We start from the raw sequence: 21,714 nt of genomic DNA, 5'->3' as shown, positions 1-21,714 counted from the left end.
TTTGAGAGAATATCACGAGTTCTAGCAGTCTTCTTACAAAAGCTGAACATTTGTGAGTCGGCGGTGGAGCGACTTCCAGCAGGAAGCCGGGGGCACCAGACACTGAAACGGGACCAAACACACGCGCGCCGCGAGGACAGGCTCTGGCTGTTAAATACATTTTAAATCACCTTGTGCCTCGTTTTCGGCGCTCTGTGCTGCCACACTCGACCGTCTCGCAACTAGTTTGAGTTCACCCACGATCCAGATAATTTAAATCGACAGGGATGCTGTTCGCCAACAGATTTGGCACCACGTCTAGGCCAGTATGTGTGGTTGTGTTCTGTTATTCCAGTTCCTGTTCTGGTTTAATCCGGTTCTGGTCGTGGTGTCCTGTGATTCCTTAGCGATTAAAGTTGCTGCAGACTGCGATGCTTACAGTTTGGTTAGTTGCACTCAGACGGCGCCGCCTTGCCTCCCGAGAGAGTCAGGAGCAAGTCGAGGGCGGCTGCCACTTCCTTTGGCTTTTATCTGATCGGTGTGTGTGTATGTGTGTGTGTGTGTGTGTGTGTGTGTGTGTGTGTGTGGGAGAGAGAGAGGGAGAGAGAGAGGAAGAGAGAGGTAGTGTGTGGTTGTGTTACACAGATATGTTTGTGTGTTTGTTTGCATGTGTATGAGATATTTTTTAAATGTTTTACTTCCATGTCTTCTGCAGCCACAAGGGTGTGGAGAGGAAGCAGAGGAGTGTGTGTGTGTGTATGTGTGTTTGCGTGCAATTGTGTGTGTGCGTGTGTGTGTGTGTGTGTGTGTGTGTGTGTTTGCGTGCAGTTGTGTGTGTGTGTATGTTGTACACTAGGGTGTGTTCATGTGCATGTACTGTGTGTGTGCTTTTTAGAAATAAGTACTTAATGACTACTGCAGCAGAGTGTATGGAGAGGAAGGAGAGGAGTGTGTGCACATGAAAGTTTTTTTTTTTTAGTGTGTGTGTGTGTGTGTGTGTTTGTGTGTAGCCATTAACCCTTTAAAACCTGGGCAGTTCATTCTATTCTTTGAAAATCAAACAAAAAGGACATACAATGAATTTTCTTTCTGCTTTTGTGTACACATGTGCCTGTGTTTGTTTATATGTATGATAAATATATATGTTTTTTTCCCTTGGTTTTTAAATATTTTTTTCATTTCTGCCTGTGTGTCCTCTGCAGCAGTGAGTGTGTGGAGAGGAAGGAGAGTCCCGACGTCTTCTTCTGCTGCTGTGAGGGCAACATGTGCAACGAGAGGTTCCTGTACGCCCCCGACGTCCCGCCGCCGCAGAGCGAGTCGCACCGCCAGTCCACGGCTTACAGTACGTTCTCCACAGCTTTTGTTTTAAGGTTTCAGTGGTTGATTTTATTCCCAAAAAAATTACAAGGCCCCATAATTTCATTTTTGTCAGGGTCAAACAGCATTTCGGTTCACACTGACCAATCACAAGCCACCAGGACCTCGTAAATAAAAGTCACATAACTCTTCAGGACCTTGTTATCTGGACCGATTCGTTAACACAAGAAGAAACGTGAATATGAGCATCACTCCGCGCTTCGTTCTGTCTCCTTCCACCCACAATGCCTTGTGTTTTGGGCTGTTTTCCTGGATTCTCTTCTTGGAGGACCGAGACGTTTTCTGGTTCTGGTGTCTTTGTTCTCTCTGGGACAAATCAGCTGCACTGAAGGAGCCTGCAACTATCAATCGAAATCTAGAAGAGGAATGATAAAAACAACATATCAACATCTACTATCACTATTATTATCATGTAATACAGTATATGCATTAGTGTTATCATGTAGCCTGCTGTCACTCAACATAGTGTATGCTAAAGGATTAAAATGTAACCTACCATTGCACGACACTGTATGCTAAAGTGCTATCATGTAGCTTATAATTACTGAATGTAATGAATGCTTAAGTGTTAGCATGGAGTTATTATTACACTATGTAGAGGATGCCTCAGTGTTAAAATGGAGCACAGGTGCCAGTGATTTACCAGAGACATGTGAATTATTTTGGTTTCTTTATTGGTGTCATTTCACAGCTCAGTTGATCAATGAGGCAATAACCCAGAAACTCATTTTATAACGTTAAATGTGACTTCCTGAAACCTGCAAACACCCTGCAGAATAAAACTTTCAAACTCTCAGAGAAATTTGCCCCGAGAGACCGGCTCCCATGGTGCAGCTGGTGCCGCCCTGGGCTCCGCGCTGCCAGGATGACAGTTGCAGCGGCGTCTCCCCCTGGGAGGCGGTGGCGTCCGGCGTCGGAACATCGGCGTCGCCGCTGTGACAGCAGCGCCCGATCGAATCAGGCTCTCACACCTTGTGACGGGCGGACAGGCTGAGCTGCGAGGCCTCGCCCCGGCGACTTCTGCAGGGTCACACACAGTTCACAGCGCCGTTATTTTTGGCAATCGGATTACGTTATGTCACGAGATGGATTTACTAATCCTGCAGCTTGCGTGCGCGCGCGTGTGTGTGTGTTTGAGAAAGTGTGTGAGTGTGCGTATGTATGTGTGTGTTTTCAAGATGATATGATCCCTAAGCACGGTGGCAGTAAGCTGCAAGCAGAGTTGGTGCTGTATTTAGAGATGATATAACACAATGTCAGGCCAGTGAAACCTGCTGTGTACATACAGCTTTCTTCTGTCTGTCTTTTCCTTTTTCTTTCATCTTTACCCTGACTGGCTCATTTTCTTCCACTTCTTCTGTCTTCTTTTCTGATTTCTCATGTGTTCTCCCTTCTTCTCTTCCTCTCCTCTCCCTTCCCCCTTCATTCACTTTTGTTTTTCCTTTTCTTCATTTTTTTCCCTTTTTACTCCTTTCCTTGTCTCTTTTTCACCGTTTTTTTCTTATTTCTATTTTTTATCTTTGTTTCATTGCTCAATCTGACCCTTTCCCTCTTTTTTCTTTTTCAAAGTTTTCTTTTTTCATTCTCCTGACCTAGATTCTAAGCAGTCAGTGTTTAGCTGTTTCTTATAATGAAATGAGTACATTTTAAGTCCACTCTTTTTGTCTTACATCTCCTTCTTCTCCTCCTTCTTGCCCCATCCTCTGACTATCTCTCTCTCTCTCTCTCTCTCTCTCTCTCCACAGCCACCTCCAACCCGTTTTCCCAGAAGCCCCAGCTCTTTAGCACCCTGCTGTACTCTCTGGTTCCCATCATGGGCCTTGCCGCCGTCGTCCTCTTCTCCTTCTGGATGTGGAGGCACCACAAGCTGGCCTACCCGGCCGCCCTCGTCCCCACACATGTGAGTCCACCCAGCCTGGGAAATAAAAACCAGACACCAGCTCTCTGACAGGAAATGTTGATAAAAGCTGCATGTAAAATGAAACAATGGTTTGAATCTGTCCCAAACCAAACTAAACACACACTGTCTGCTTTTTCTAGGCTGCCAAAATACTTCATTAAGTGGTAATCTGAAAACTATTTAGCAAACTATGTACACAAAAAATTGCTCTTGTTATTAAACTTGACCTTTGGTGTAGGTTATCTAGTTCCATGGGCCGCTAATCCGCAATACTATATTTGTATCTCTCCATTCACTTCCATAGCAAAACAGCTCCCAAAATAACACTTTCAGCACAGACACCAACACCAGCAAAGAGGATTATGACATTATAAATAACAAGAAGTCCCAGTACCCAGTTTTTTGTGTGGAAATTAAACATCTCATGTTAGTTTCCTATCTGAGTTAGAAAGTAGATCCGGCAGGAAACTTCTGCATAGTATCCTTACGCCAGGAAGAAACAACTTCATAGTACTCTTACAAATAATTGCAATTACACAAAACCAAATGGGAACCGGGGCTTGTTGTTTTTAATATTGTCATAATCTGATCTTTTATACTAACCCAGCTCCCAAAATAACACTTTGAGCACATTAACCAACACTATCAAGAGGATTATGACAATTAAAAAAACAAGTCCCAGTACCTATTTTTTTTTTTTTTTAATGTAATTACTTTTTGTTTGTGAAAGAAGGTGTGAAATCAGGCTTTTTTTCCCCCTGCCAGAGCCTTTAAATTTACCCCCCAAAAAACTCATGATAACAAGCTCATGATAATTGTCTTTTGGAGGATGACTCAGCTGTTTTCCATAGTCCAGTGTTTTTTTTTTTGTTTGTTTTTGTTTTTTTTAGAAAAAAAAATAACCAATGCAAAATCATACAATATTGTGAAATCAAATTGCAGTATTATCCCAAAGCACAGTGGCAATAAAGGGCTGTATTTAGAGATGATGTAACACAATGCCAAACATTTCTTTTTTTCTTTCTTGTATTTTCTTTCACTTTTTCATCTCTTACGTTCATCCTGCTCATTTGTCTATCTTTCACTTTTTTCTTCCTTCCTTTTTTTGGATCTGTCTCATGGTTCTTTTGTTCCTTTTTTACATCCTCTTTTTATGTAATTTTTGACTCCTTTCTTTGTTTCTTTCTTTTTTCTTCCTTCCTTTCTTTGTTTTCTTTTTCACTTCTTTCATTCATCCCCTCCCTTTGGCTCTTCAACTTATGTCTTGTCTCTGCTTCTCGTTTTCTCCACCATTCCTTTCACTTTTCTTCCTTAGTTTTTGTCTAGTTTTGTTTGTTTTTCTTTCTTTCTTTCTTCCGTTGTGTTCTTTTTCTTTTTCAATTCTTTAATTTGTGCTTTCCCTTTTTTGTATTTTACTTGTTCTGTCTTGTCTTTGCTTCTCATTTTTTCCTCACCTTTGCAGTTTTTTGTCTCGTTCTTTTCCTTTCTTACAGAATTGCAGTAATAACAGTATCACAATACACATCATGATTCTCTATCATATCACGATTCCTCACCATATCCCATCCCTACTGATAATTAGAAGATAAAACACCCCTTCCCAAAACGAAGCAGTCGATCACTGATTTTGTCATCAGCCTGATTGCTGTATGGCATCATGTTGAGTTATTCCTGCACATGTTTACATTATAAAACATACGTGGTAAAAGATCAGGTAGCATCATGTGACCCTGCTCCGGACCTCCCTGACTCCCTTCCTGACCCGCCATTAGTTTCTCCTGCTTGTCGCTGTAAAATTGACCTCAGGATGGATAAAAGCGGTGTGTTATTATCCGGGCCGACACTCTGCCTGCTCTGCCTTCTCTACATACATAAAAGTCTAGGCTCCTCCACTGATCTGGTTTCTCGGTGTTGCGCGGCAGCCTTGGCCTTTTGCGCCATGAGCGACGGAGACGCACAGCCACAGTCGGCTGGAACGGACACACTCTGCCGAGAGTTCACGACGGCTCGAAATTTGGATAATTGGATTGATATGTATATATATTTTTTTTCCATTGAAGAAATATGGAACCTCTGCCTCGGCGTGTTTCTCTCTGCTTGCCTCAGTTTCACATGTTGACCGAGGTCAAACAGGATTTGCAAAACACAACTCGGAGGTCAGCTGTTTGGTCACCGGCTCGCATTTAAACCGCACCAGATAAGTGGAGATTAATTTCTTTGGGACAGTCGAGGTTGTGTCATGCGGGTTTTAGGGCTGGGTGATAACGACAAAATCAGACATCACAATGTCTTTGACCAAATACCTCGATATTGATCTTGTAGGAATCACTGTTGGTGCTTTCATTACATATTGACACACAAGATAGTTCTGCTAAACAATCATCAGTAATGTGGATATGATGACCAAGCAGGTAGAGACAAATAATAATAGAGCCAGAACAGTCTAATAAGTTCAGGAAATTGCATTTTTTTTTTACTATAACGCAGCATTTAAAACCAGGAAAAGACAACACTTATGCCATGTCATGATTTTACAGTGTGAAATCCCAGACGATATTGTGTTTCATATCACGATATCGATTATGTATCGATATATCGCCCAGCTCTAGTAGGTTTTCAAGCACAGAAAAGTGTGCTGTATGGTCACAACAAACAAAACAGCATCTTTGCCCAGGCTAAAAAGGCTTCAGGTCTCAGGAAAAAAAAAAAAAACTGAATCAAGTCTCAGGGCTGCTCCAACTGGACCTCGGGACAAAAAGTTGAAATTCCCTCAAACTGCGGTAAAGTTATTTGCTTGCAAAGTCTGAAGGCTGCAGTAGAGAACTTCACCTCATTTTTCAGGAATTTTTACCAAAGGAATTTTGTTAAATATCCTTTTGTACCAGACCTTAGACTTCACTGAAACTTTTTCTTTTAGAGGTCTTTTATTCTGAAGGCCGATGCCGTTTTGTCCAAGGTCCTAAAATGCATACCTCAGTGCTGTTTTCACTTTCAAACAGCCTTTTAAACCCTCTGGCACTTGCTCTGCTGGCCTTTATGGGAAACCCCACCCACCTGGTAGCTCGAGCAAGTTAAAACAATTGCTGAGAATTATTGGCAAACGCAGTCTTGACCCACATCTGTTCACATACGCATGTCATCACCACTCCCTTATTCACTGACTCATTCCCCCTTCTCCTTTTCTGCCCCGGCTTCCTATCTCGCTTTTTCCATCACCACTGCCACTGCTGCCTTCCTGGAAAAGCCTCATACCTCCAGTTATGGCAAATTTCATGTTTTCACTTGAACCGGAGGTCCTGTTGGCAGAGCTGGTCTCATGACCCTAATTGAGCCCATGGGAACCATTCGAAAACCTTTTAAAACATTTTGAAAATTGCACGCTTGTAGGTCTGAGAATAAGGCTGTTTTTCTTTTTTTTTTTTTTTTTCTGGATTCGTGAAATAGTTTGTGTCTCTCTTTTTTTTTTTCGAGGAAGGTTTTAACCCTGACATCAGCGCTATGTTCTCTGCTATGTGGAGAGAACGAGTGAGAGAGAGCGAGAGAAAAAGAAAACCTAAACCATGCTGGGCTGGAAACGATTTCAGAGCTTCCACAGTATGGAACAGGAGTCGGGGGCCTCTGCATTATTGATGAGCCTTTATATAGGCAAACAAAACTAAACACAGAGGCGCTCCGAGCTCTGCCTCGAAGGCAGTATGTGTGTGTGTGTGTGTATGTGTGTTTGTGTGTGTGTATGTGAGAGAGTGTGTGTTAGGGGTAGAGGAAGGCGAGACATTCTCAGTTTAGTACAGTTTTATTGTATTTGCTCGGTGCTAAAGCGTAGCGGGGAAGTGAAAAAAAAAACACATTGAGTCAATACAATCAAGGAATCGTATTACTAATGTGCATGTGAGATTAAAAACAAAACCCCTAAGAGGCTTATAAAACATCTCACCTCGAAAAAAAAAAGCAAACAGGCAGGCAAACAAATAAATAAACGAAAAAAAAAGACAAGAACGAGCCGGATTGAATAACAACAGGAGACAACATGGTGGAAAACTGCAGCAGAAAGATGATAAAATGACGAGGGAAATAAAGTAGTCATGATGGGGAAAATGAAGTCATGGGGGAAGTAAGTGTGTGAGTGTGAGTGTGTGTGAGTGTGTTAGTGCATGCATGAGTAGGTGTTCAAGGACAAGAGAAGAAAAGGAGGTCACATGGATGTATTTGTATGCGTGCCTGTGACTGACAGCTTACCTGGCACTATCTCGGATTGCCTCTGTGCAGTAAGCCCCACCCGCCTGGCACGGGACGCAGGCTAAAACAAACGCCAGGAATTATTTGCAACCACTATCTGACACACGTCCAATTCATCTCACTTCCTGGGCTCTTTGTGTAATCGATTAAACCTGCTTTTCGTAATACGTGAGACAGTAAATGTCCTCTTGCCGTGGAGAGGAGATAGATGGAGCATAGGGGGTGCAGGGTTTTTATTTTTTTATTTTTTTAATGTTTTTGTAGAAGAATGTGTCTGTGTTCGTGTTGCATGAGGAAAAAAGAAAAAGCAGAGGTGACTCCGGCAATCACTCACAACGGCTCACTCTCGCAAAGTCACCGAGGACGGCTTTTAGCGATTCTTCCAGTGCTTACAGAGTAAAAGCATCACAGCCACTCCTTTTCCACCAGAGGCCATTCAGCTTGGCTCTGTAACACTGCCTGACGAAATCACATGTGCTCTGAAGACATCTGAAGACTTCGGCTGCAAATTGAGATCAACAGTTTGAAAAAAGAAAAAAAAGAAGAAAAGAAAGCTGACTGAATGGTGCGAAAATAAAACAACTTCCAGTTCCTTTTAAAGTACTGTTGGTAAATGAAGTCTTGACAAAATGATGACAGTGTTACAGACTAATTCTTGCGTTTTACAGGTATTGATTGTATAACCTTTTCTAATCATTTAAACATATAATTTCATGATTTGGCATAAGGGTTGTTTTCCTGGTTTTATAGTTAAGCAATGCCAATTTCTGAATTTATTAGACTGTTCAGGCTATTCTGTTATTTGCCTCTACCTACTTGGTCATGACATCCACAAATACATGTAATTATTTTGTGAAAGCACCAGTAGTCATCCCTACAATATCGTCAACATATCGATATCAAAGTATCAAGTCAAAAATGCCATGATGTTTGATTTTGTCCATATCGCCCAGCTATACTCGGGTGTGTTCAGACTGAGGTTTTTACTTGCATAAAAACAGCGAGGAGAATTCGGTCTGCATTTCCATCAACACTTTTTTTTTTTTTTTCGCATTTTGACGTATCACGTGAAGAACTGCAAACGGGAAATGCAGCTCGTGTCAACGTGAATGATGAGAGGCTTGACCGACTGGAACTCGCTGCGCTTTTAGCTGTAACAGGATTTAAAGGCTAACATGTAAACAAGGGCTGAATGATAGAACGTTATCTAGATGTGAACATGCTAGATAATAATATCTCAGAAGGCAACAACATGGACGATATCAAGTTTAGGGTTAGAGTTAGTCTGAGACACCGATTGTTCTGTTCTGACCATTTTCTGCATCCAGTTGGTATTATTATGCTATTTTTGGAAGAATGCTCAATTTTCACTGTTGCCACACTTAAAATCTCAAAGAAGTGTGAACCCACAGTCATATCATATATCATATCGTTATCAAGATGTGTGGCATAAATATCAAGGTGTGAAATTTTGTCCATATCGTGCAGCCCATAATGTAAACGCTAGTATTTCATCATATCAGCTTAGCTTTCTTCTCATTGTTTATCTAACAGCTGCTTGTGCCGTCTGTCATTTTATGTGAATTACAAAAAGAGCTTTCGTTGCTCAGTGTTTATCATAACATGGCTGCAACGCTGTAAGTGCTGTTGTTAGTTGAGGGTCGAGCTAAAGTGTCGCTTTATAGCATGGCATTCAAGCCAGCAGCTCTCTGCACTGATTTAGTTTTTTGTGCACAAGTTAATAGGACTGCACAAACGGTAAAATATTCTCAGCTCTTCTGCACATAAATCGACAAATACAAAGTGAAGGTAGGGAAGCTGCAAGGCGTGTGGTCTTGCTGAAATGAATTAAAAGCAAGCGCACACTTGCACTTTAAAAACTCCTCTGTTGGAACACACCCTTAGAGACCGTTCCCTAACTGAACTGACATCTCCCGGGTTCAATTCCCACAGGAGCAAACAAATTGTTTTGTCCTTGAGCGGCCGTGTCTTTCAATGGAAGTGTCCTTGAACAACCTGCTCACTCACTGGAAAACGCCCTGTAATTGATTATCAGTTGCTTGTGCACATTTTGCCCACATAACCCTACATAAACAACAAAAAGATACAAAGAAAGACACATAACCACCAATATATGCAAAAGTACACAAATATTCACACACAAGCAAACTGCAGTGCCGTTGAAAGGCAGTCAGCCCATTTGATTTTCTGCTGTTTTGCGCATTTTCTTCATTTAATTTAGTCAGATCTTTATTTGGGTTGTAGTAGTTTACACACACAGCCTGGGAGGAAAAATGACGCCCTAGTTTGGGGTTTCTCCCATTTGTTTGGTTTGTTAGGTGATGAAAAATGCAGCCTTTGAGTAATTGCTCCCCTTTAATTAACATAAATGGATCCATTATCACAGTTAGGTGTACTGGCGCATTTTACAATGGAAAATAATGAAGAACCTAAACAGAAACAACCCACTGAAAGTCGAAGCCTTTGTAGAATTTTGTCAGGTTTGTATTTGGGACTGGTTGTGGGATGATTTAATTGAAGGGGTGGGGGGGAGTTGTTTGCTTTTTCACATTTTAAGATTGCACGTTTGATTTCCTTGCACACCGCACATCAGAGAAAGAGAGAAGCATCAAACCTAGCTGTCATTTCTTTTCTTTCAGACTCATCACTGTAAAGTGTACAACCTACAAAAAGATCTGACAAAAGTCAAGGTTAAAAACATGCACAAATGTGGAAAATCACTAAGACGGCAAAGTACTCTTTTCATTCTGAATGTGTGTGTGTCATTTTGTCATTATGCCTGTGGGCCATCCATAGTCTGCATATTTGCCACCAGGCCTTCATTTTTCACACCACAGTGCAAAGTGGAGGCAAGCTGGAATTGATTCTGTCTGAGTACATAAACCTACTGCTTTCACATGGAGAGTCCTGCAGAGGCAGAGGCACTTAAACGTAACTCCGGCCATTTTGCAACCTGGACCCTATTTTCCCATCACTTCTCCATCAGATCGATCGGTTCTGACCAAAATTTGGACAATTGCCCCACAACAGAGCTGCTTACGTCTTGTTTTGTCAAGAGTACGGCTCGCCGAGACGGTCCTAATGGGCCAGTGAGCGCCCCGAAAAAATCAGACCCAAAAGCACCCAAAGCGTGTCTTTTTCAACACATTGATCACTCACTATGATGGTACCAGATGGAAATGGACATTATCTAAAGCCAGGCATTTTTTTTGTACAATTTGCTAGATAGATAGATAGATAGATAGATAGATAGATAGATAGATGTACATTATCGACCCCCAACTGGTAAATTCATGTGTTCCAGCTGCAGGTTGTCCAGATGTTGCACAGGAACAAAAGTAGACTACACAAAATATATCTCTAAACACTAGGAGAGAGAAATATATACCTTTTTAGAAAAACTAAACACAACAGGCAACAAAAAAATGGAAGAAAAAGAAAAAAAAACCTTTGCATACCCTATAAGAGTTATAAAAGATAAAATATACTAAAATATATGTATGTAGAAAATCTATAGAACTTTCACCTTCAATCCTTTGCAAAGACTGTATGTATAATGGAGTATATCTGCTAAACATTTATGCAATAGAATATGTATGAGGCTACCTTGGTAACTGGTTTACAAATCTTCACGGATAAACTAAAGAAGCCGACAAACATTTTGACGCCGAGCATGAAGAAACTGGACGCTCTGTTGCTGAGATATGAACTAAGACATGAAAGTTGGGTGATTTCATCAAAACTGATTGTTTCTCAGGATTTCTTTTTAATCCAGAATGAACAGCTAAATGAGCAGTATAGCAATGAGTAGTAACTGGAAGAGCACAATGAATTTGATGCATGAAGAAATGACATGAAAATATAGAAACATAGCTTAGAAAAATCCCTCGCCTGCAGCTTAAAGGACCACACCAGGGATTTTGTATGTCCAGTGAAATATCTGTATAATGTACAAACGAAGTGATCAGTCGTATTTTAGAGCTGCCACATCAGTTTTCCTCCTTTTTCTCTAGCCGTTGGTTTCCATTCATTCCACTATGATATGAAAATGAACTTTCGGAGACTTCAAACTTTCCTCACACCAGTATCACTTCACCAGAATAAAGTTCTCTACATTAATTTTCCTAAAAGCAGCAGCACTGTTGGGTTTTCAGGACTTGAAACTTCAGGGCCGAGTGAAACACTCCCTTCGCCAGGGAAAATAGTCCCAGGTGAAATGTTCTGCTTTCCACAGCCAATTATCAGCTATGTTGAGGACTTTGTTTGACGTAGAAGCAGAACATTATGCGGCAGCTGCTTCAACCAGAAATTCACGTTTTGATTCTATGTTGGGAAATTGTGAAATCTTGAGTCCCCCCGCATGATTTGCTAAATGGTTTGTTGACATGTAAAATGCTGGGGAAATTGTTGTAAATGGGCCAGACATTCAAAATCACCGGAATGGTCCTTTAAGGAAAAGGGGGGATTTTCAGGGACAATCCATCGCCTGCCTTTTACCTGCCTCTTTCTCACTGACTAACTGACAGAAAATAGCAATAATTTCTCTGTTTGCCTCTTATGTTCCTCTTCAACAAGCACGCCTTTCACATTATGGTGGAGGTAAGAGCAGTTTAATTGAAGTTGAAACACTCCTGTTGGGTTTTTTTTTTTCTCCCCCCTCCCTGTTTGGGTTTAGAGCCTGGAATGAATTCTCCACCTCAATCCCAGACCACCATTTTGTTATTCTCTTTTCTTTTTCGACGGCGTCTTGTTTACTAAAGGTTTCGTAACACATGTCTTTTTTTGTTTGTTTAATTTTTTTTTTTTTTTTGGTGCCTTGGTTTATTGCATGGATGGACGTCCTTTGTGCTCCCCGCTGCTAAAAACGCATTGTGCATGGTGGAAATTGGCCAATATGTTGCTGAATGCAGCCTCGTTTTTTTCATATGAATGTCCACCTGTGATGTTTGTGTAATGTATTGTGTGTGTGATGTGACCCAGTTCTTGAAGACGTATTTGTCGGACCTATGGCTTACCACGTTTCCTAGTCAGAAAGATGGAGGGGTAGATGTTAAAAAATTATGAAACAGAAGGAGTATGGGTATATTTTACTAAAATAGCAATGATGCTACTTCAGTGAAATACTGTATTATTAAAGTCAGAGTAAGAAATCATAGAAATTGGACTGAAAAGCAAAAGAGAAGCTTAATTCGAAGCACTGCTCCTTCAGCTGAATGTTTCTCAAATTGGAGGAAGAGTACACCTACAGAAAATCAGTGAAATTACTTTGAGGAGAATAAAGTATTAGCTCACTAAATAGTACTCAAGCCACTTGGTCATTTCCAGGGAAAATATCAAAATTTCTTATGTGCTCCAAAACCTCCCACTTCAACATTAACAGACTATCAGCTTTGGCACAGCCCTTTGAATACTGTGAATCTGTATCAGGCCAACTTTCTTTTATTTATTTATTTATTTATTTATTTATTTATTTCTTAGACGGTTCCTTTTTTTAGCTCATACCAGCATTTTTATTGTATCAGTTACAGGTGATGAAGTCCAGGATCAACTTTCTGTTGCTTCTGCTATGCTGGAATAAGACTTACCGAATTGGAAAAATACCATGCACTCTTTAGATTTATTTTGTTATATATATGTGTGTATAGCTTATCTGTACATGGACACAGGAGAAGCCAGGCCGAAAGGATCCGCTCTGATGTAACAGATGAAGTTGTAACCTGACTCGGGTCGGGAGGATGGTTGATGGTTGGGGAGAATGGCGTGAAGCAGCAGATTTTGTTTTCCCGTTTCCTGTGGTCTGCTGACTAAGTGTAATGCACCCCGTTCGAGGCCGCGGCGCCCCGTGATCCGACGAGGGATCCGGTGACTCCCCGGAGGGGCCGGACCGAGCCGGGCCGCCTCGTCAGGTTAGGCCGAAGCCCGGAAGACAGGCAGGAGTTTCCGGAACAGTGCAGACGCAGAGGGAAAAACAAGACAGTCCTGCGATAACTAGTTTTTTTTTAACCACACCATCATCATCATCGTCGTCAGGATCATCAGAAATCAAAGAGCAAGCGCAGTAAATATACAGGAATTCATCTTTAATGCAAATGTATTGACGAGTTTCATGGTAATGTGACACGGTGCCGGTGTCGAAGGCCGGTCTGAGTCCATCGTTGATCATTTTCCTGTCCGACTTGTGATCAGAATAAGAATCACTTAAGCCACCGGGCACAAAATGTGCAGGAATTTCCCTGAGTCACGCTTCTGAAGGCTTATTGATGACCTGAATTGTAACCTTGTACAATGCTGGTATATATTAGGGGGGGAAAAAAACACAGACACAGTCCTTCAGTGATCATTTTCTCATCCACATCATGATCAGAATCAGAATTGCACGTTTTGCCAGGCAGGATTAAGAATTACAGGGGAAGCTTTCTTGGTCAGTTGGCGTGTACTTAACTGCTGATTTGCATTGTAAACCGGGAACAATGGAGACAGAACCACTGATGATCATTTTCTCAATAGCCAAGCGCAGAAATGGTGCAGAAATTTGTCTAGTTGATAACTTCTGCAGATTTATTGAATGGCTTATATGGCAAAAATGGCATAGGGAGTGTGACAGAGTACTTGGTGATCGTTTGCTCAATCAAATTCATGATTGAAATCAGATTCAGGTAATTTTCTTGGTGGTTTTCAAGGAATTTATCTTCATTTTCTTCAGGTGTATTAACAACTTGCGTGTTAAAACAACAAGGAGCATGACAGTTTTACTCGGGGACAATCATCATTTCTTGTGCTGCTCATGATTAGAATGAGAGTCGCTTTAATTGGCAGCGGCAAAAAAAAAAGATACAGGAATTCGTCTTGGTGACACCTGTGCAGAAATATTTATGACTTTGCATCGCTGCAACGCTGAGCATTGCTGGCTATCAAGCACAGGACGAGCTCCTCGGGTAATAATTTTCTCGTCTTAATCGTGATCAGAATGAGAATCACTCCAGTCGGCAAGAACAATACATGTTCTGAGATTTTCCACGTTTATGTTGCTGCAGACGTGCTGACAACTCACATTGTGAAACAACAGAACAATGTGACGGCACAAATGGAGTCCTTGAATAGCTGGTTTACAGTCTCTGGTGGCGTCCTTTATTCATTTGCAAGCTTTTACATGCAGGGGCCCATATATACATACATATATATAAAAATACATCTGTATGCCTCCCGCCTGGCTTTTGCATCTTCGCCTTGCACTTTTCTGTAATGCATGATCACTGGAAGTGCACAAATATTTGTTATATCCATTGTGGGGTTTTCAATTGCTTGTAATTTTGGCGATCGAGGAATTTTGGCTTATTCTGCTGCTGCACTCTTTGTAAATCACTCCGGATAAAAGCATCAGCTAAGTGTATAAATTGCACTGCCTTCCAACTCCACAACCACAACATTCAGATCAATTAAACTTGATTAATCCTCACAGTGGGGATTGATATATGGCTAAACAGATCGACCGACAGCAGATATAAAAACACAGTGAAACTGGAGAGAGCGAGAGACGGAGAGAAAAGCACTTAGTTCGTTGATTGACCTTGGGAGGGAGGATGATTTGCGAAGCGGAGCATGCGGATGACAAACCGTCACAATATGAGTGACAGCAGGAATGTGAGCCTTGGTATTTTAATTATGTTAGCGAGACGGTTTGCCTTTGAGTCGCTGTCACTTCTGGCATCTTGAAGATTTTAAACATTATTCATCGAACACTGCAACTGCAGAGATTTACTGTTGGAACAAGAAAACACCTTGACTAGAATGCTTTTACTGTTTTGAGATTAGAGGCTGCAAATCCAGGCTTGCATCAAACACATACTCTATATGTTTGCTAGTATATATCATTCTAATCAGCTCATGAAAGCATTCACATAGTGGCGCTGATCAGATGTAGACTCTGCGCTGATGTTAGCTATGTAACCTGGGCTGTTGAAATACAGGTCCTACATGTGTGTGTTTTAATGGTAAACACCGTCATGCACCTCAGCACTGTGGACCTCTGCTAAACTTATGAACAGGTTCAAGCGGACATAATGTGCAAAAATATCAAATCACAATTTTTTTCAGGCAGGATCATGATACACGATGTGATCACGATGTTGATATTTTGCAAGTTACTGAACAATAAAACAACGCTAACTTCCCTATTTAAGAAAATATGAAAATATTGTCCCGCAAGGACATTAACAGAGATTATTTTATTTCATTTAACTCATGCATATTGCCTTTTTCTAAAGCCTTGATGGAAACCTTCAGTGCTCTAAACGTGTAGGCTTTTTTTTTTTTCTCTACTGATTTAGCCACTACAATAAAGGCTTTTTAATGTTTCCTTCCTCATTGTCACATTTCCTGATATTTGGATTGCCTGGATTGCCCTCATCAGTTAGGAACATTAAGAAAGTTATGTTTGTGGTAACTCGTGACACGGATCAGCTATTTTCAGCAGTCTTTTCAAACCCTCTTTTTCTACAGTTTTTGTGGGAGTCACGTCCTTGGCCAGGTAGCTTGTTGCCGCGCCGGCAACCGCTTTCCAGCGCTCTCTCGTCTTGTCATTCACGAATGGAGTGCCTTTCTCAAATGCCTTTGTTAAAGTAGTTTGTTTTGGCCTTGTATCCTCTGGCTGCGTGTCTGAGGCTGATGCACTCACACGAGATCCCCCTCCAGTGTCACTTTTCGCCATGCTCTTTGGGCTGCTTCCTTTTGAGGTGGTTAAAAAGCTTTGTCATATTGCCATGCTGCTGTGTTGCCAAACAAAAAAGAGGAGGGGCAGAGATTCAGTCTACCAATCCAATCTCATCCAGCCAATCTAGAAATCCTCCACCTCCTGTTTGCTATCATTGGTTTATTGGTGAATGCAGAGGAATGTGCAGCATCACCATAAAGGCAGATCGTGGAGACATTTTAATCGTTCACAATCTAATATCGTCATATCACCCCCCCCCCAGTCACACCTCGTTCCATTTCAAACAGTCGTGGCAAAGATAACAGGGTTGGAATGTCACAAATTGAAAAATTCAGTGTTCATAATTGCCATGCGCTGGTTAACTTTGTCTTTGGTGGTTGAATCAATAAAGGTCACTGGCCGCACTGGCACAAACTTTTTTTTAGATGATTTCAAGTTCAGGTTTATTTAGAGCCCAGTGCCACTGTTTACAGTCTCAAAGGGCTTGATGATTTGAATTCCTTGTTTAAATACAGTCTTACATCTAAAACTTCAGCCTCGCTAGCCACTGTGCTCTCTCCCTCTCTTTCTCTCTCTCTCTCCGACCGAAAGCCAAACAAACTGGAGCAAAACAATCTCTTATTAATTTGTGGCTGTTTTCTGCTAAATTGTGCGGCTTACTCATGAGCTCAACGAGCACGGTGTCATTCTTGTTGCTCTGTACTTTCAGTCTACCTAACTAACTGGGATAGTGTTGATGAAGATGAACACAAGTGAGAAAAAGCTGTCGATCACTCTGTGTGTGCTTGACGAAGAGGATTAATGGCATTTCATATGCTGCTGATGTGTGGTGTGGCTGAAAATAGAGACTTCAATTTGACGCACCGCTTGAAAACGCACTGTGTTAAAAATGTGAGGTGTGTTTGAAGGAGTTGCGGCAACAAAACCAGTGAAAACAAATGGAAAAAAGGGTGCATTCAAGTTCAAAATTAAGTCCTTGAACAGATCACTGATTGGCTCTTTCCAGAACAGTCGCATCTAAGCTTAAACCAAACCAGTCTCAGTCTAGTTGTTGGTAGAAATCTAATGGTACTCCCATGTGAGGCCACCAAAAACAAAAAACAAAATGAAGTCCCAGAAAGATCTGTTGTATAACAGAGCAAATTAAAGCTTTGTCTGCTCCTCTATTTTGTTTTTATTGAATGTTTCGTTTCACACAGAAAAAAAAAGCCTTGACAACCTCTGGTGAAAATGTAGATGAATTATTTTGGCTGGCAAAAATTACTCTTGGCAAGCAAACGCACTCATATTCTACATTTTTCGTGTTTGCCAGGCCTTGGCAGTCGAGCCAAAAAGTTCATTTTTGGACACTGTGTGTACGCAGCTCCAGTTCTCCTTGAGAGCTCAGACTCGTCTCCTGTTTAGGTCGGCCCCAAAACCATCGTGGGTAATTTTCCCCGTCATTTGGCTGGCATGGAGTGTGTGTGAAGGCTGTGTGTCGAGACAGCAGGTCTGCCTCACAGCTCTCTGTTAGAGAAGAGGCTTTAGGCAAGCACATCAGTCCCACTCGAATCCTCCTTTCCCCGGCACCGCTGAGCAGCTCGCCAAATCCCACCAGCCTGTGGCCAAGAGCGAGGATGCCCGCCTAACGTTTCCACCGAAAAACACTGCTGCAAATTGTTTTTCTTCTTTATTCTCACAGGGCTTTGGCCTAGGATAGGAAATAGAAAAATAAAACAGGAAAATAATGCCACTACTGCTGCAGCAGCAACTCTGACTACATCTACAGTAACTGCTACAGAAATACTAAGACGATTAAATTAAATTTTAATTGCCCTCGGGGTCGAATCATCGCATCATGGCAGCAGCAAAAAGCAGGATCCAAGAAAAAGAGCAAGTGAAAACTTTTGAAGATCAAAAGGAACACATTGATGTTGACAACACAGTAAACACAACATGCTGGAGAAGAAAGCAGCGTTACTTTGTCATTTGTAATTGACTTTATTGTCATCGTTGTCAAACACAACACAAAAACAGACTTCAGAACAAACAAGCAGAAGTTTCTACGTTCCAACAATACTGAAGATACTGATTTTGGAATGATACTGAATATTGAAACAAGAATTAAACTCACTGAAGGTCCTAAATTGAATTAAAATGAATTTAAATCACAATTATGCAGATCATTCCAAGTAGAGCTGTAAAGATGAGTCGAATAATTGATTAGTTGCCGATGATTAAATTAACCGCCAACTATTTTGATAATCGATTGATTGTTTTGAGTCATTTTTTAAGAAGAAAATTTCCAAATTCTCTGATTCCAGATTCACAAATGTCACCATTCACCCTTTTCTGACATTTTATGGGCCAAACAATTAATCAATTAGTCGAGTAGACAGTCGACGGATACGTTGATGATGAAAATAATAATTAGTTGCAGCTCTAATTCCAAGGCTACATATAAAATTTTACCATTTATGTATGTGCAGGCTTTGTGTGCATAAACAAGGCATTAAAGAGGCTTAGTGGGTACATCATTGAAATGTAAAACGTTCCAAGTAGAGCTGCAGTGGATAGTCAAATAATTGATTAGTTTCCAGCTATTAAATATTGACTAATTGTTTGTATTCATTTTTAAGAGGAAAATGTCCATTTTCTCTGATTCCAGCTCCTTAAATGTGAATATTTTCTGGTTTATTTAGTCCTCTGTGACAGCAAACTAAACATTTTTGGGTTGAGGACTGTCATTTGGGACAAATCAAGAGAACAATTTATGGATTAATTGAGAAAATAACCGGCAGATTGATTGATAATGAAAATAATCGTTAGTTGCGGCTGTAATTCCAAGCTAATAAAGGTACATTGAGAAGTTTACCATTTTATTCATGTGCAGTCTGGACTCCAATCTCACTTTTCTACAGGCTGCTGTCACTGCCTGAAAACGGAGTATGATTTACAACAACCTCAGTGCTTTCCAAAACTCAGATGAGAAACTCAGCTTGGCAGCGTTCATATTTGCTGTGGCGTTTAATGTTTGATTTATTTATTTCTTTATTTGGCCTGTTTTTTCCTTCTCTTTTCTATCCTTTTTTTTTTTTTTTTTTTTTTTTTTTTTTACTGAATCAGCTCTTCTCACCGAGGTTGAAGGTCTCTCGAGTTGAGCGTGACCTTGTTTCCCAACAGGGGGATCAATAGAGTTTTTCCAACAAAAGCCAAGCATAAAAACAGCATATGCAGATGAACAAGATATACATCAGTGCACACAAGCCAAAAAAAAAAAAAAAAGATAAAAAATACAGTCAAAATCCCAGGAAAGTGCAAAGTACAAATTCAGCGTATGAGGCAAAATATCTGGAGAGGCCGGCTCCAGATTCTGCCCTCAAAGTCAAACAGCAGTAAGTGCTTTTTTGTGTACCGAAAGGTCAAAGTTCAGGACCGGGGGGAGGGGGTTAGATTTCATTGCAACAAAAATTCCACCCATGAGTGCTATTAAGTGATATACGATCCACTTCTGTAGCAACAATAATTTTGTCAGGACAGGCGGTAAAAGCTGAAGTCAGTTTTCTCGGTTTCACCACTCCAGCAGCTTTCCGGCTTTGTCGAGTCAACAGCCTCGGCGACGGTGTGTGTGTGTGTGTGTGTGTGTGTGTAAGACCCCGGGTTTTTGAGAAAGGCCGAAGGGCGAAAAAATGTCAGAAAATGAAATATGCAGAGGTGATCGGAGCATGGAGGATTTTTCTTTCTTGCTTTCTTTCTTTCTTTCTTTGTCTCGTTCTTTCTTTTCTGGTCACAGTTTGAGGCGGGTTGTGAGAGAAAGCATGGCATGCCAGCCATTTTTATCACTGTATGTCAACTCAAACTTATTTATCGCCTCCGTTGGATGAAAACCTCGCATGTTAAAAAAAAAAAAAAACAGGAGTTTGGAAAGCAAAACCTCGCTCTCAGATTGACAAGCGTGCCCTTTTGAAATATTATCATGGGTTTTGAATGGGACCCATTGGCCCTCCGGGGTCATGAAACTTGTTCTACCTTATCAAGTACCTTGTAAGCCCTCAGTTCAAGTAAAAACATGAACGTCGCCAAAATTGCAGTGGGGAGTTTTTCTTTTTCTTTTTTCTTTTTTTCTTTTTTTTATTCTTTTCTGACAGCCGTGATCTACAGAGAGGAGTGCAGGAAAGATATTAACAGCGGTCCTGAAACACTTATCTGGTTTCATCAAAGGCTTTCAGTCATGCGCTAGTCTTTCTCCTCTACCTTTTATCCTTTGGAAATGTGATTCCCTCGCTGCATGCTTCTTTTTAACCTTTCCTCTCGCTCTCACTCTCTCTCTCTCTCTCTTCACTCGGCCGCTGTGTCTCTCTACCCCCTCGCTCTCCCCTCCTGTCCTTCCCTGTGAAGTCACATGTGAAAGTGATCAGCTTTAATCCCGGTCACCAGCTGTCTTTAACCTACTTTAGATTTGGAACACTTGGCTTTCTTGCTTTCATTTTGTTTATATGGGATTAACGTGCACGCGCATGTGAGGTTTGACCTGCCAGAGTGACACAAGGTTGCCCTTTCATGTCCTTTTTTTTTTTTTTTTTTTTTTTTTTTTTTAAATTTTCATTCAGTCGTTCATCTTAATCAATGTTTAAGCTGTTATTCATATTGGTTATGATTATGTGCCTTGCACGACAGCGCTTGCTGAATGAGGGTATGCGCGTATGTCTTTTGCGCTTTTGCCAGTCATGGGACTTGAACTTGCAACCTTCCAGTTACAGGCCCACTACTGTAATAACCTTTCGAAACCCAGAAACCTGTGGGTGGGCTTATTTTGAAAGGATTTATTAACAGTAGTAGATGCAATATAAAATTCACAAATTCACTGTATTTCCTTTTATTTTAAGATTTTTATTATTTTTCAATTTATATTTTTTCTGGTATTTTTATTTATTTATTTATATATTTTTAAATTTTATTTATTTATTTATTTTTGGTTTGTGTCCTGTAATTTTATGGTACTTATTTTGATGTTTTTGTGAGTTGTTTTTCTGGTAAAAATGTTATTATTTTTCTTTTCGCTAATTTGATTTAATGATCTTTTTCTCCCCATGCTTTCCAAAGAAATCAAGTGAATTTGCTCAGGTTTCAAAGGGTTACGCTTCAGACAAATGCAGCCCAAATGCCCCCCCCTCCCACAACCATTAAGATACTAATATTAAACTTTTTGAAAACAGCTTTCCAAAGTGCTTTAACAGTCAAATGAAAGCAAACTCCGGGCTTGTAAAAATAAATCAGGCAAGTAAATACAGTAAGCCTCCACGAGATAAAAGATAAGAGGGAAGGTAAACACAGCATACTGTGCAAAAACAACGGGGCAAAAGACATAAAAGCGAGGCTATAAATACAAGTGATAATAGTGAATCTGCTGGCCTAAGCTCCTCAGACGGGTTGATCCGGAGCCAAAAGCCCGGTCACCTTTATTCTGAAGCCCAGGCTGCTTTAATGTGCTATTAAAAATGTGATAAAGAAT

At 40.8% G+C, this 21,714-nt stretch overlaps 1 protein-coding gene across 3 annotated transcripts in view; it reads left to right on the top strand.

Moving 5' to 3' along the window:
* acvr2ab (activin A receptor type 2Ab) overlaps window positions 1–21,714 on the top strand; it is a 66,909-nt gene that overhangs the window by 29,733 nt on the left and 15,462 nt on the right. For 2 of the 3 annotated variants that reach the window (XR_003929235.1, XM_030067300.1), the window contains exons 3-4: window positions 1,182–1,321; window positions 3,102–3,256. Coding sequence is in view for 2 of the 3 variants with exons in the window: in XM_030067300.1 (XP_029923160.1) it covers window positions 1,182–1,321; window positions 3,102–3,256 (295 nt within the window). In the remaining variant the exon portion in view is untranslated. The remainder of the gene's footprint in view (window positions 1–1,181; window positions 1,322–3,101; window positions 3,257–21,714) is intronic. The other variant, XM_030067310.1, reaches the window with a different exon arrangement.

The sequence above is a fragment of the Myripristis murdjan genome, chromosome 2, assembly GCF_902150065.1.
Source record: "Myripristis murdjan chromosome 2, fMyrMur1.1, whole genome shotgun sequence".
Lineage (NCBI taxonomy): Eukaryota > Metazoa > Chordata > Actinopteri > Holocentriformes > Holocentridae > Myripristis > Myripristis murdjan.
This window is presented reverse-complemented; position numbering and strand designations above follow the sequence as displayed.